General features: G+C 32.0%; 1 protein-coding gene across 14 annotated transcripts in view; it reads right to left on the reverse strand.

Moving 5' to 3' along the window:
• LOC129751553 (potassium voltage-gated channel subfamily KQT member 1-like) overlaps window positions 1-15,032 on the reverse strand; it is a 705,179-nt gene that overhangs the window by 82,694 nt on the left and 607,453 nt on the right. For 3 of the 14 annotated variants that reach the window (XM_055747121.1, XM_055747116.1, XM_055747125.1), the window contains one exon: window positions 13,431-13,558. The exons of the other annotated variants lie outside the window; for them this stretch is intronic. In XM_055747121.1, coding sequence (XP_055603096.1) covers window positions 13,431-13,558 — 128 coding nt within the window. The remainder of the gene's footprint in view (window positions 1-13,430; window positions 13,559-15,032) is intronic. 14 annotated transcript variants of the gene reach the window in all.

Below are 15,032 nucleotides of genomic sequence, written 5' to 3' on the forward strand. Positions count from 1 at the left end.
TTAAAAAAAAAAACAATTATAGAGAATAGTCAGGTAAGACGGACATACTCAATGCTTCGAAAATTACGATGTTTGGCATAAATCTAGTGCTGGGAATATATTTGCCTAAGTTTATCAACACTTTCGAGATCCTTTGTTGATTTACAGAAAGTAAGGTCGCTTTAAAGTTAACAAAACAAACAAAAACTTCGAGGATGCATCATTTGATATAAATTTCCTTACTAAGAAAATAGTCTGAAGGAACCTGGATAAAATCCAGCGGTGACTTCATTTTGGTTTAAGAACATTCTCAAATGTTTAATTCACAAAATTATGTACTTCAACAGAAATTTTTCCTGCTATATCTACCTTTTCTATGCAGTATCTGTTTTACCCGATAATTTTAAAAAGGTGTAATTTGCGAGCACGTTTTAGATTGCTTCAAAAACAGTCTTTATGAAGCAAATTTTCTGGTGCCAATGGTTAACGCGTTAGCAAACAACATAAACTGAAAATCTGCATGAAAACAGGAATGGAAAAAGCAATATCTGATTTTCTATTGCGATTCTACCTTAAGGTGTCCGTCTTACCCGACTTTCCCCGAAGCTATAATAGTTTATTTTAAGTAATTTTTATGTTATTGAAGCTGTGAGTTGTATGATTTAATTTGAAACTTAATTTTTTGTAGTGAGAAACATAATCTTTTGTAATGCTTTTAAATAAAAAAAAATGTTTTCATTAAATTTATTTCCAATTTGGATAGTTTTTGGTTTACTGTATTACAAATAAAAAGTTTTTAAGGATTTTCAAATTAAATTTACCCAAAAGTTTTATTTTTCTAAATACTTCAATATACATTATGTTGGAATATCGATTCCTGTTTTTTTTTTACCGAAAATTTGGAACTCATTTCATTTTCGGTTTTATTAGGTTTGCAATCTTTTAAAGAATTTTTTAAAAAGATTTACAGTTTTCAAGTCTTGCTAGACAGCTATTTTTTTTGCTTTTTTTGACTTTAATGATAATTTTTCCTTGACTCACTGATTTGTGTTTCAGCTGTCATTATCCTTTACAAATTCAAACCTGAAACCTCTTTGAAATTAAATCATACACAGTAAACGAAAATTACCGAGTTCGGTAATTTTTTTACCGAAATCCTAACATGTGGAGTTCGTTAAACTGTTCGGTAATTTTTTCGGTAAAAAATAAACGAACATCGGTAAATCAATTCTTCATTTACCGATGTTCGTTTATTTTTTACCGAAAAAATTACCGAACAGTTTAACGAACTCCACATGTTAGGATTTCGGTAAAAAAATTACCGAACTCGGTAATTTTCGTTTACTGTGTATGCTTTTTCAGGTTTTAACTGGAACTAGCTGCTTTTGAATAAGTCGATATTAAGTAGATCAGAGCTTAAAACTTCAGTTTAATTCAACATCAAACTCCTCACGAGGATTTTTGAGTTTGTTTCGATGATTTAAGAAAAATTGAATATTTTCAAGATGTACAGTGGGTCGAAAGAGTATATGGCAAGTAAAATCATAACCTATGCCAAAAGAAGTGAATCATCCTTCTGGATGAAAATCCCGAGAAATAAAAAAACCTAAGCTTCGGTTGCCAGAATTTTTTCTGCATGTACCCGGGCCGGACAAATCCGGGCTATTTTATCTTAAAACCTGGCCAAATCCGGACATTGAATTTTAAAATGCTTGACCAAAATCTAAATTAGGCAAATTAGGTCAAAACCCAGGAACTGCTCAACACAAATATAAAAAAAACCTGATTTTTTTTTCTTTTCATCATAACTCATCAGCAGTTTTTAAATAATGTTTAAGGTTTTTAAAAAACCCCTTGTAAGTTCAAATAAACTGATTTGAGAATTATTCTTCATCAAAGAGAAAGTAGGGCTTGAAACCCTGATATTCATAATCAAGTTCCGAAAAAAAAACATTTAAGTTTTTCATATGAATTTTAGTAAAATATTCAATTCGTTTTGCAATAAATATAACATGATTTTTTGTTCTACTTTAAGTTCAAAATCTAATCAAGACAATTGACTCAAATTTGAGAGCTGAGATATTTTGATTTTTTATGTTTCAATTCCAAGAATGGATTCCATATTTATTCCGGAAAATCTGTTGAAAACTGTTTTTTTTTTGCTAAATTCCTAATCAATTTGATGAACTCTTGTTCCTCATAATGTTTAACAATCTTCAAAATTGATATAAATAAAGAGTCTCTGTAGTTTGATCTACTATACTATGACTAAGCTTGATAGCTGACGGTTTTATTCTTGAAATGTTTCCGTTTTTTTTTATAACCTATTCCTCTGGTTAGCAAACCTCAAATTTAAACATAATGTTATTTTTTTTATGATTTTAGTCAGTTGATATTGGAAGCGGAGATTCCTGATTTATTATATGAAACCTTGAAAGTTAAACAAAACTCTCCCAAAACATCTCCAATTGTAAAATTTAAATGAGGTAAAATGTCATGTTTATTAGAATTTAGAAAAATGAGTCAAATATTTTAAGATAACTTCCTTGTTTGCCTCATAAAGTTCACTAATCCGCTACAGATTCCCTCAAAACTTCTATCGGCTTCCCCGAAAAGGGAAACCACACGGTTTTTTTTGACGGTCCATGATTAACTTCCACTTGTCATCACTTGGGGCGGCCTTCGAAAGAAAGTTCCAGCTAACCCGGGAATTTACGGCTTTCACCAAAACCGATAGGAAATTCCATTTCCAATTTGCCCTAATGAAATAAAGATTTTTCCTGCTCCTTGGAAGTAAATTTCGTTGGTTCGGGTTTTCTGTTACCGAGGGGTTTGAATTTAGAGGATTGGGTTTCAGGGATGAGCTTTTCCCTGGCCGCGCATTACGTTGATCCAATCTTCTGCTTTATTTTTGGCTGGGGCTCGGTTGATTAGATCGTTTCGCATTTCGCTTCTTTTTTATTTAGTTATCCCTATATGAGCTGGTGGGAGGTTTTGACGGTCAAGAGTTGGTCAAAGGCTTGGTCTATCTAAAAGGGGTTTTCCCCGGGTTGAAAGTTATTTTTCCAAAGAAACCCCAAAGATCACTGGTTTTAAAATTGAATTAATCCTCTCATCGAGCGAAGGGTTTTTATCTTATCGTAGAGTGGCTAGCGTTTGAATTCCAGCTGTAAGCATTAAATATTTACAAACCTTTTATACAGGTTGATTTATGCACGCTTTTATTTACATATGCATCGATTTCGGATTTTCACTATAAGCTGCCCATGCTGGACTCTACGTGTTCTCTACTTCCGGAGGGGCAATTTCTACTTCTGTTTACTTTTGTGAGGGTATGTGCTATTATTGCAAGCTAGGAAGCAGGATGGGTTGGTGCTGTATTTTTAACATTGGCTACTCCGGAAGGGACATACAGATTTGGATTCTCAGTTTAGATATTGGTGCATGTGAAACCGGAAGTTTACGACTGGGAATCACATTTCCCAACAACGGACAACGAACGCTATGACGGATTTGGGAGGCCCTTTCCGAAGGGCTGCAAAATGCTTCTCCATAGGAAGGGTAAGAACCGAGAAAATTTCGCTGACTCAAAACGCTTCAACCAACAGTGTATGTACAATTTTACTGTAGGTACTTCAGAGTCCCAACCGTGTATGGTTCGAACTTAATACTTTGCATTTGGACTTTGGACCGGCACAGTGATTTATGTCTACGATGGCAGGACGTTAGGTTGAAGCTTTCCACCCTTACTGGTTAGGGTAAAGCATCGGAAAATCGTTTCGAGAAATTCGATCCCATCGAGTAGTTTAGTTCCAAAATGGTACCATTGCCATGGAGCTTTTGTTGGTCCTTCCATTCATGCCACTCTATGACGGATTAGAGAGAAAATACCGAATAATGGAAAGTGTTGCTGCTCATTCCGGGTGCATGACCTCAGCATATTATTTTACTTATGTTGGGCAGCAGTATCTTTTAAAAAAATTTTTTTATTCATGGTTTCAGTATATTATTTTGATTTTTGCCTAATATTTTGCAGAAAAAACTTTAACAAATATTGGTAAGAGGTTAGTTTTCACATTTCAGGTTTCGTCGATTTCTTTTGATAATTTTTTTTTAATCTGATGACATTTGAAGGTAAACTTGATTAAAGCTGTCGTATTGGTTTTCAAACAAATCTGAAAAAACTTGCAATACTTTCTCTTTTTATTGTTATTGAAATTTGTTCTAAACCATACTTCCAAAAAATGCCTAATGGGTAAGGAAAAATTAAAATGAGCAACGCGTGAATGTCAAAAGCTAAGGGTTTTTTTTAAATAAAAAATTTCCCTTTAGACTGTTCAAGATTGGTTCGAGTTAGATTTGCAGAAATTTTTACGGATACACACTCAAAATTTGTTTAGAAATTTATGCTGAACATTAAAGATTCATATGAAGTAAAATTATTATATGAACCTACATTTTTAAAGAAAATAAAAATTCATTTGCGGGCAAAAAACCGTGTTTAAAAATGCTTGTTGAAATTATCCAAATTTTGAAAAGCTATTGTGTAAACTTTAAACGGTTTCACAAGGATCCACGCACATGGACTAGCCTCACCAAGCTGTGCGGGGCAGAGGTGCCAGGTGTCCCGATTTTATAGGATTTGTCCTGATTTTCAAGAGATTGTCCTGATTTTTAAATTGTCCTGATTTTTCCTGATTTTTTAAAAACGGTCTTTGAATGCACTGAATTGAACTATTCCTGATTCTCATGATTGAAATTAAATTGAAATAATCAGGGCAACGAACAAATCTGATAAAAAATTGTTTAGTCCATTAACCGATGATAATCTTTGATTCAAATAATATTTTAAATGTGTTTTTCCATACAAACTGCAGGCCAGCCTATACTATGCTCTCCTTTATTGTATGAATTAAGGCGTCTACAGTACCTGTGTTTCGCTTTTATTTATGCAATTCAAGCAGAATCAGTGATGTCCTGAAAATCCTGATTTTTTTCATCATGGTGTCCTGATTTTCGACAATACCACCTGGCATCCCTGGTGCGGGGAGAGATAAATCACACTGTAAACAATTTTGAGATGGTCGTCAACACATAAGAGAGATCGAGAGCATTCACATCCAGAGATGCCAATGTGCCTGATTTTTCAAGATTTGCCTGATTTTTCGAGGCTCAGCCTGACAACCGGATTAGCCATTGTATTTCCCTGATTTTTGAAAATAAACCTGATATTGCCTGATTTTTGTGAATGAGATGAAAATGAGTTGTGAGAATTGCATTAGATGCCAATGATGAACTGAAAATGTTGAGTGAAGACCGAAAAAGGTCATCACTTCGAGCGAAATTTCCGTTACTTTGACGTAGCCTGATTTTTGTTTTCACCAGTTCCTGATTTTTGAAAAAAAAAAAAAATTTGGCATCCTTGTTCACATCCACTGATAAAAAGAATTTCCTTCTCCGAAAAAATCTATTGCGCACAGTGATGCCAATTGATTTTCAAAAATATCTGGAAGATTTTGAAAAAATGTCTGTAAAAGTCGGGATGGCTAACTTTATAGGTGACGACCTTTTTTTTGTTCGCTAGATAACAATATTAAAGTCTAGGGAATAACACTCTCATTACTCGATAATAATCATACATTTTATACACTATCATTCCCTGAGACCATGGTGGTGGTGTCGGCGGTTCTACTTTTTATGCTTAACTTCCTGTTCCTATTCTTCGTGACATTTTTCACTCTTCAATCACTAATTCGAATCATTTCCGGCATTTTTGCATCGAAAATTTTGCATTTTTACTGATTTGTCAAAAAAAAAAAAATCTTGCCGAAACTCAAAAGTCTTGAAATGTCTGGAAGAAATGACATAAGTTTGGAAGTCTGGAAACCTAAACAATTGTCTGCCAAAAGTCCAAAAAGTCTGGAAGATCCAGACAAAATCTGGAAGGTTGATATCACTGATTGCGCATTGTGCTTAGGAGAATCCTGAGAGCTAACTCAATTTTTATAGTACGTTTATGGTTCCCTGATTTTGACCTTGAATTGACCTAATTTTTAACAATGGACTTCAACCTGATTTTCAACAAAACATCTGAATTATAATCGAATTCACAGATGAATGATGAAAACATCGAACAAATCTGTAGGAAACCCATTTGTCCGGTGGTGATCTTCGGTTCATACGATATTTAATTGGTGTTTTTCGATATAAACTACTGGCCAGCCAAGAAGTTGCAAACTTCTATTGTATAAATTAAGCCGTTTACAGTTCCTGTACTTCACCTCTACTTATGCAATCAAAGCAGAACTGCATATAATATCCGTAAATCTAATGGTGTCCTGAAAATTCTGATTATCTCTTCGCGAAGTCCTGATTTTTGACAAAACCACCTAGCACCTAGTGAATCTGCATATAAGAGAAACGATATCTGATCTCTCTTTAAATAAAATATCTGGCCACATCACCGTAAGCTTGGACAAAAAAATCCTCAACACTGTTTACGGGCTAAATGATCAAGCTCTAGAGTGAACGCTCAGTAAATCCAAGAGAACAACTTTGATTTTGATGCTCTGGGATCGCGATTAACGGCATGAATGGCTTTAATTTTGTTAACAATCAGATTGTTTTCTAACTACGAACACGAACCACCAGAGCACTGAAAGAATTGATCCTAATCATAAATTCATATGGCGAGCTTTAAAACTATTTGCTTAAACTATAACAGCTAATAACTCCTTAATTGAGAATTCATTTCGAAAGTCAAAAGCTCTAATACAAAAGCTAGGATCGATGGGAATTTGGAATCGACTTTTACAGTTCTTTTGCATCGATTGGAACCACCGTCTACTTTTGACAGTAATTTTTTAAGAAAAAAAAATCCAAAACAGCAGTGGGAATAGTTGCCATGAGTACAGAATTATATAAAAATTACAGTTTTTTTTTCATTATTTTCTGGTACAGATTCTGTCCGCACGAACAGGCCACAGTTTTTTTTTTAAAATAGGAAATAGAAACCAAATCGATTTTTTTTCCTTTTTTATAGAATAGACCGAATTGAGACTTATGGAAGGTGGTAAATTGTGAGAAATAATATCACAGTTCAAAGTAGCATTCGTATTTTAAGACACCTTTTAGATAAGAAATTAATTTCGAATAGAAATATGTTATTTTAAATTTGAGAGCACAGAACTGGTATCAACAGTCGAACAAAGTGAAAACAGATTTATTTAAAAATATTTTTCACTGAAAACCTTTGTGGTGGAATCTGAATAAATTTTTCCTCCATTTACACTGATGTGTATGATTGAAACACACGGGTGTTCTTGGCTAGAATTCTCCTTCTCTCGCTCAGATGCGAGAGCTCTCACGTTTGCTGTACAAGTCGGGTTGCAATCATTTTTTTTCAAAAATCAAGGACCGGTGAAATAAAAATCAGGGTACGTCGTTTTCTCCCGGTTCTATGTTGTTTGGGAGGAGCCGCCTAACCATGCTTAGGCACATGAGCTTCTTAGCACAGTGGTCAAAAATGTAAAAAAACGTGATCGTTGCTCGTAATTTTTTTTGTTTTTTATTTATCTTTCAGGTGTCTTCAGAGAATGAGCCCACTAAGAAAATGTAAATATATTTTTTGATTATTCCCACAATAAGTGAGATGATAAAAAATCTAACTTCTATTGGTCCAATTTTTTGGCTGTTTTCGACAAACTGCCTTATAATGCAATTTATTGAAACTTTGTCATGAATATCAACTTTTTATACATTAAACTACAGTTTAAAATATTAAAATGAACTTTTAAAAATCAGTTTCTTATCACAACTTTTTTCTTGTATTTTTTAATTTTCCAAATATTTATCAATGTTGTTTAAATGTATAAAATTCATACTATTGAAGTACTTCATAAGCATGTGAAATGTAAGCTTATAGAGTTATATTGATAAAATGCAGAAAAAAGTGAATGCATACCGCTGCCCGATGTTGCCCGGTGAGGCTGAAAAAGCACTATTTTTCTACATTTTATCAATATAACTCTAAAAATTTACATTTCACATGCTTATAATATTCTACAAAAATATGTGTTTGAACATTTGAACAACATTTGAACATATTGAACATTCAAAAATTACCAGAAAAAAGATATGGTAAAAAACTGATTTTCAAAAGGTAATTTTTTTTTATAATTTTACGTCATATTAATGAAGAAATTAGGCAATTTGATAATTATATAGCTTAAATGTCGTATTCCTAAGAGCTGGAGGAAAATTTAAAAAAAAACCCTTTTAAAACCTTTGAAAAACTAGAAAATTCCTCGAAATGTAGTTATCTATACACATAGTTCGGCAATAATATTAAACACATTTAACACAGCAATTTTAAGAAATAATATTATTTTTTGTAGAAAACGTATGTGGAAGTTTTTTTTTCTTCATATTTTTGATCCTCAACGCCGATTGCTTTATTTATCGGTCGAACAATTTAAAACAAGTGGTTTAAGAAAATTTTGACGATTTTCATTCATTCATATTTAAACAAGCTAAACAAATAGTGGTACTAAATCTTGTTTCACTCATTGTATTTGCAAGTTTAAAAAAAACCTTTTTTCGGCGATTTTTGAGAGGTAGTTTTTGTAAATCTGCATTTTCTTTCTTTTTCCCGCCATCTATCGTCAACGTGATAACTTTTCAAAGAAAAAGAGAAACGTAACTTGTATACGATTCCCTTCCTAGTAAATTTAGTTGCGATAAGGAAATCTTTCGGGTATTTTTTTTAACACCTATATCGTCTATCTGGGTTCAGCTTGACGATATAGATGTTAAAATATTTTTTTTTTTTAATATTAGGTTCAACGCAAACTATCTACGTGAAGCAAATCGATTTCTTTTCAGTTATTGATTGGCTGGTTTGAAAGTGTATCAGTATTTTCTATCAGACTGTCATCAGCATTGACTATTTTAACTGATTTGCATAATAGTTTTATCGACTTTAACTTAAGTCCTAGTAATTTTTTTTTATAGGAAATGAGTCCATCAGAAAAGGTAAAATTGGCAGAAAAGTTGCAGAAAATAACATAAAACTTTTTGTTTGGGAACTGTTGAAAAAATGACAGACTGCACTGAACAGGATTTGAACCCGCAATCTCCGGCATAATCGGTAATGCGTTGGCCTAGAAGGCCGAAAATTGCGGGTTTCAATCCTGTACAGTGTAGTCAGTAATTTTTTTGACATTTTCCAAATAAAAAGTTTTTTCACTATCCTAAACTTCTCTGTCAATCTCACCTTCCCTGATGGACTCATTTCCAATAAATAAAAAAATTAAAAAATAGGAAAATTTACAAGCAACTTCACCCAAGCTTTTTGGGCAGGCTTCTATTTCGGAATTCAAAACAAAAAACAAGTTTTAAAACGGAACCAGTACAAATGATTATATTTTGTACTGAATCCTTTTCGGGCCGTTAACAGATTTTTTTTAATCGAAAATCTTAATAGAAGGCATTAATTATGATTAAAATCCTGTTTGAATTAAAAATAAAATACAGTATTACAAGAAATGCTGTAGTTTTAGGTAAAAAATGTGACCAGTAGGGTTGCAATGAATGTATGGGAAAATTTTCATAATCTGATTTTGAAAACCAACCATATACAGTTTGTAGATTGTTCCAAAAAACTCACCTGTTCAAAATTTCAGCTCAACCGAACTAGATCCATGGGTGCCTTAAAGCGCTCTAATTTTCGGGTCTTTGGCACTCGAAAATCACCCAAGGAGGGATCAAAAGTAGTTGGGAAAATAAAAATTTAAATTTGAATGCTAAATGAAAAAAATAATTTTTTTATCAAAAATCGATTTTAAATTTAAGAAATCACCAAAGGAGGGTCAAAAGGAAATCGGAAAAATAGAAATTTTCATATTAATTAAAAATGACTTCAAAATGCATAGAACGTTGATAACACCAGATTATTTCGAAACATTTTTTTTGTCAAAAATTGATTTTATAATTTCAAAAATCACCAGAAGGGGGACCAAAGGAAATTCGGAAAACCTTAATTTTAGTTCTGATGCCAAATGACTTAGAAATGCATGAAACGTCGAGATCTGGTGTTATTTGAAAAACAGTTTTTTTGGTCAAACATCGATTTCTGGGAGTTTTTCTGAAAAAACGGTCAAGTCCCAGAAAGCCGATTTACGACCAAAAACTTTTGTTTTTAGAAACAACCAGATATCGTCGCTTGCCAAATTATTTGGCATCAAAATTAAAATTCCAATTTTTCTGATTTCTTTTCGAAACTTTTAGCGCTTTGAGACACCCCTGAATCAAATCCGACTGAGCTGACAGGTTAGTTTTTTGGGCCAATATACAAATCGTAAAAGATTGTTTTTCGAAATTCGGCATGATCAATTTGACTGCCACCCTAGTGACCGTATATGAGATTTAAGTATATCATATGATTAATTTTTGTATTTAAGAATTACTTAGTGTTTTTCAAGATTTATCATAGTTTACACCGAATGTAGAACTTGGATGTTTATGTAAGAATTTTTTTAAGGTGTATTTTGGATTATCTATTTGTCATTTGACAAGTCATCACTTACCGTGCGTCTACAATCTTCTTTTTATTTACACTCAGTTTAATAAATTTGATAATTTTTAAATCCTATCTATTCTATTCTATAAGTGTTAAAAGATAAATTCTGGTTATGTTTATACTTTCGCTTTGAATTTAAAACATTTGACAACATCAAATAAAATAAAAATTAAGGATCATGAAAATATTGAAATTTAAATAATGTTTGAAATATACATTGAAATACACTATTCTAAGGGACTATCAAACTGAGATGGGGAATTTTGGTGGCATTGATATTGTTGCCTTCATTTTATTATTTTAAACATACATTTATTACACCAAAACCTGAAAATGATAGTTCATAAGTGGTTTATAGCCATTTACGTATTTTGGGAACAATCAGGTGAACAAACAAATATTTTACATCCAAAACACGACATAAACAGGTAAAATGGTTTTATAACATAAGGGGTTTCAATGTTTTTCAGGAAGAACTTGTGTTCTTTTAATTTAAGTGATTTTCGAAAATCTTTCATCTGAAAACGAGATGCCATCAGAAAACTATTATTCAACAGGTAAAAAAAGAAAATGTTAATCTAAAACTCGAATGAAATGTTTCGTAGGAATTTATCAACACTTCCAAATAAACACGGAAGTAATGAAAAACTGCTTGAATTCAAAAAATTAAAACACTCAAACTTATGTTAACCCATCTTCAATCTCACTCTTAAAAATATTTAAAAACTGCTGTCTTACTAGTTTGAAATATTTTCTTTTTTAAGTATGTATTGGTAGAAGGTTTGCGGTTTTACGGTTTTATGGTTTACGTTTTTAAACAAATGCTGGTACCAAATTAATTGTCATATTCATTTTTAGAAATTATGAGGTTTTTGTCATTATGATGGAAAATGATTGTTTCAAAGTTTGAAAATCATTTTAAAGCAAGTTCAAACATTCGCAGAGTAGAAAAGGAAAATATACAAGCAATTGTTAGTAAGCAGTTTTAGTTTTCAATTGTGGGGAGAATGTTTTTTTAGGAAGCTTAAAGCGTTGTTTTATCTTATAGATGAACTTCAATCGATATAATAAACTTACTATTTGTCTGATATTTTTAATCAAAATCACGATTCAGAAATTGTGTTTCATGTTTTTTTTATTATTGATTTCAACAAATGTTTGACAGTTATGGTAGTTAGCCTTAAATGCAATAGAAAGGCCAAAAAGGATAAAGAAAGTGTGTTAGATGACAAGAAGCACTTATTTTGAAGAAACGTCGAAGCCATTTCACATTTGTACATGAAAAAAAAAGAATTTTCAATCGAATAAAACCAGCTTTGGTCTGTTGTTTCATTATGAAATAGTAAAATTTTGTTGAAAATATGTCAGACTTTTATATGGCTTTTACATCCTTTTTATTAATACAAAAATTAAAGTGTCATGTGTATAAAAATGCTTGTTCAATGCATGAAATATGTGTTTGATTCTATTCTAGTTTAATTTTGAAAAAAAAAAAGCTTTCCCAAGAAGGTTCTGGCAGAAAACAGGTGGAAAAGGCTGTCAATGAAAATTAAATTAGAAAAAAAAATTAAGTTTACTTATGCCAAATAGTTAAAATTCACTTAAAATTAAAAAGCGGAACAGTTGTTGTTACAAAGCTGCGACTTATTATGAATTCTGGGACCTTGTCTATTTCATTTGTGATAATTTTAACTTGTGAGTGACTCTAAGCATAACTGACTTCTCTAAGTTTAATTTATGCTTTACCCTGCGAAAAAATAAAGTTATAAATAAGATTGATAACTTTCAGTGAGATTGCAAAAGTTGAGAAAGTAAAATTCATAGATCAGAAAATCATGAATATAATAAATTAATGAAAAGAAATTATGAATGTCTCTAAACTTAATTCATAGAAATAAACGTTGATGATGTTTGGCATAACTATGTAGAAGTTATATAAATCATAAGAAGGGTAAATATGACGAAATGCAAGATGCTAACAAAATTTAAAAAAGTTCAAGTTAAACAAGCTTTAAATCTATACAACTAATTGAAAATAAGGTATTTTATTTTTTTATATTTTATAATTCTTATACAAGGTAACAAAGAATTAAAATATTTTTGATTGCAAAAAAAAGCAGAAAAAATATAACAAATAAGAGATAAAGTAAACAAAATTAAAAAACAAATTGAAATTATGTTCCTTTCTACAAATGTATATGTTTGGGTAGTTTTCTAATTGTGTCTGTGTTAAAGTGTGGCTGGATGTTTGAGATGTGGTACGACTTCCGCTTTTTTTCCTTAAGGCAATGCGAACTGCGTCAGTGTTGGTTTCCATGATGTCTATCATCAGGGGCAGCAAGACTATATGAAAGCACGCGAGAATTTGGATGCTTTTAAGAGAGAGAAAGCAAGAGATGTTTGTTCCATTTTCGGTATTCGAAAAGAACCGAAGCTTCAAGATTTATTTCTGCAAAATGCATCAGCTGAGCAAAACCTCTGCCACCCAATGTGGCCGATTGGCGATGTTTCTAAGTAAAACTTCAAACAAAATCTAGTAGTAAAACTGAACCGAAAGACGAAATTACAAGTAGAATACATACAGAGACGAGTATAATATATATGAATATAAACGTTTATGGCAAACGAGAAACATAGAAAGTTTGAATCCAGATAGACAGCAAAAGTAAACAGCCCGAAAAATGGAAACTGAAGAAAGAAAATGGTTCATCGAAAACCGAAAAACGACAAAAAAAATACAAACGAGAGCAAAGAAATACTCGAGCAAAATTCGCAGTAAGATGCGTGTTTTTACTATTTTTTTTTTGGCTCAAAATTTCGTCTCCTTCACTGAGACGACGAGACTATTTTTTTTTTCAAAAATTCTGCTCACCTAAACTGAAGGTTCCGGACACGATTCAGCAGATCCGCATGTCCCGAGGTGTACTGCTCCATGACGTCTTTGACGTCGTACGGTTTTTGGGCTTCCCGAAACTTCCGCCGTGCCACGAAATATTTCAGCTGATTTTTGATAAGTTTGTTTTGTTTTTGTGTGCGTTGATTGTTTTTTTTAGAGTTAGGTGTGAGTGATTCAGTGTAACAATTTGTAAATTAAGTTTTTCAAATAAAGAGTGCATTTGTGAAGTGTAGAATTGACCGATGTATTCAAACAAATTATCCATAGATTTATGTTCAGCGTGTAGCCATGGGTTGTAGTAAGGTTTCAGAAGGGTAAATATATCATCGGTTATTGGGAATCAAAAATAGAGAAGAATAGAAAAGGGAATCATTATAAGATGTGATCTTATTTGTATGTATTTTATTAATTTTCGAAGCACTGGAAGATCTTTCGTCGCTTTGGGGGAGGGATCTATAAGGGAATAATTTTATTATTAAATGAATGTTTGAAATTGTTTAATAAAAATTGAGGATTTGGTTTCTAATAATGTAGATCTAAACGGTGGTATGTTGGCCCAATGAAAGTCCAATTTAAACCTTTGGTTTCAATTATTGGTGTTATTTTTTTTAAATTTTCAATTGAAAAGATACATAGCACTACTTTTGTTTTCAAAGCACTTCTTCAAAGTAAAATTGTTAAGTTATATCTTCTCTCGCAAAGTTTTATATTATGCAGAGAAATTGAAATTTCAGAGAACATATGAGATGCAAATTGATGTTGCCTCCCCGGGGCCCATGTATTAACATTCTACTACAGGAGACAATCTGGCGTATGAAAGTTAAATTTGTCGAGTGTCGAGTGTCTCGAGTCACAAATATGAGTGTCTCATATTTGTGGGTTCATTTCCTACCGGGCATTTTTTTCAACATAAATTATCATCTAATCTATTCCCTGGAACTACAACTACCTAGCACAGTTGGATTGAGATATTAGAATAAAAATGTAATCTTCAGAATTCGAGGAACCTAATGGAAAAAGTTGTCCCTCATAAATAACTTTATAAACGCTATAAAAAAATTCCCATTGCGTATTTGTGCTTGAAATTACCAGAAAGATAGCTGAAAAAGTATTATTTACAACGTATATTTTATTTTTGTCTGTGTTTATCTGAATTTTAAAGTTGAATAAATGAGAGTCTCTCAAAAAGAAACGGCGCAAATATATTTAGCTCAAACTTCAGAAAAATACTCAACTCTTTTCATGGGACGCCGAAAAACTTCTTGTAATCGTGCTGAAACTATGAGTTTTCTAATTAAACATTACTACGCAGTTTTGAAAATCAAATGAAGAAAATTTGAGGTCCGGATAATTATTCTATTATGGGTTAGAAACCACAAGCTGCGAATTCAGTTTTGAGCGGAATCTCTTCACTTCGATCAGGATCGACACCATAGAAATCTTTGTAGTGCTGCTGATATTTCGTTAGGGTATGATAAAATAATACAAAAATATATTTTTTACATAAGATATATTTTTTGTATTGAGTTTAACTAGCATTTGAGAGTGATTTAAGCAAAACAACTACAACAACAAAGC

Source organism: Uranotaenia lowii, chromosome 3 (assembly GCF_029784155.1).
Source record: "Uranotaenia lowii strain MFRU-FL chromosome 3, ASM2978415v1, whole genome shotgun sequence".
Lineage (NCBI taxonomy): Eukaryota > Metazoa > Arthropoda > Insecta > Diptera > Culicidae > Uranotaenia > Uranotaenia lowii.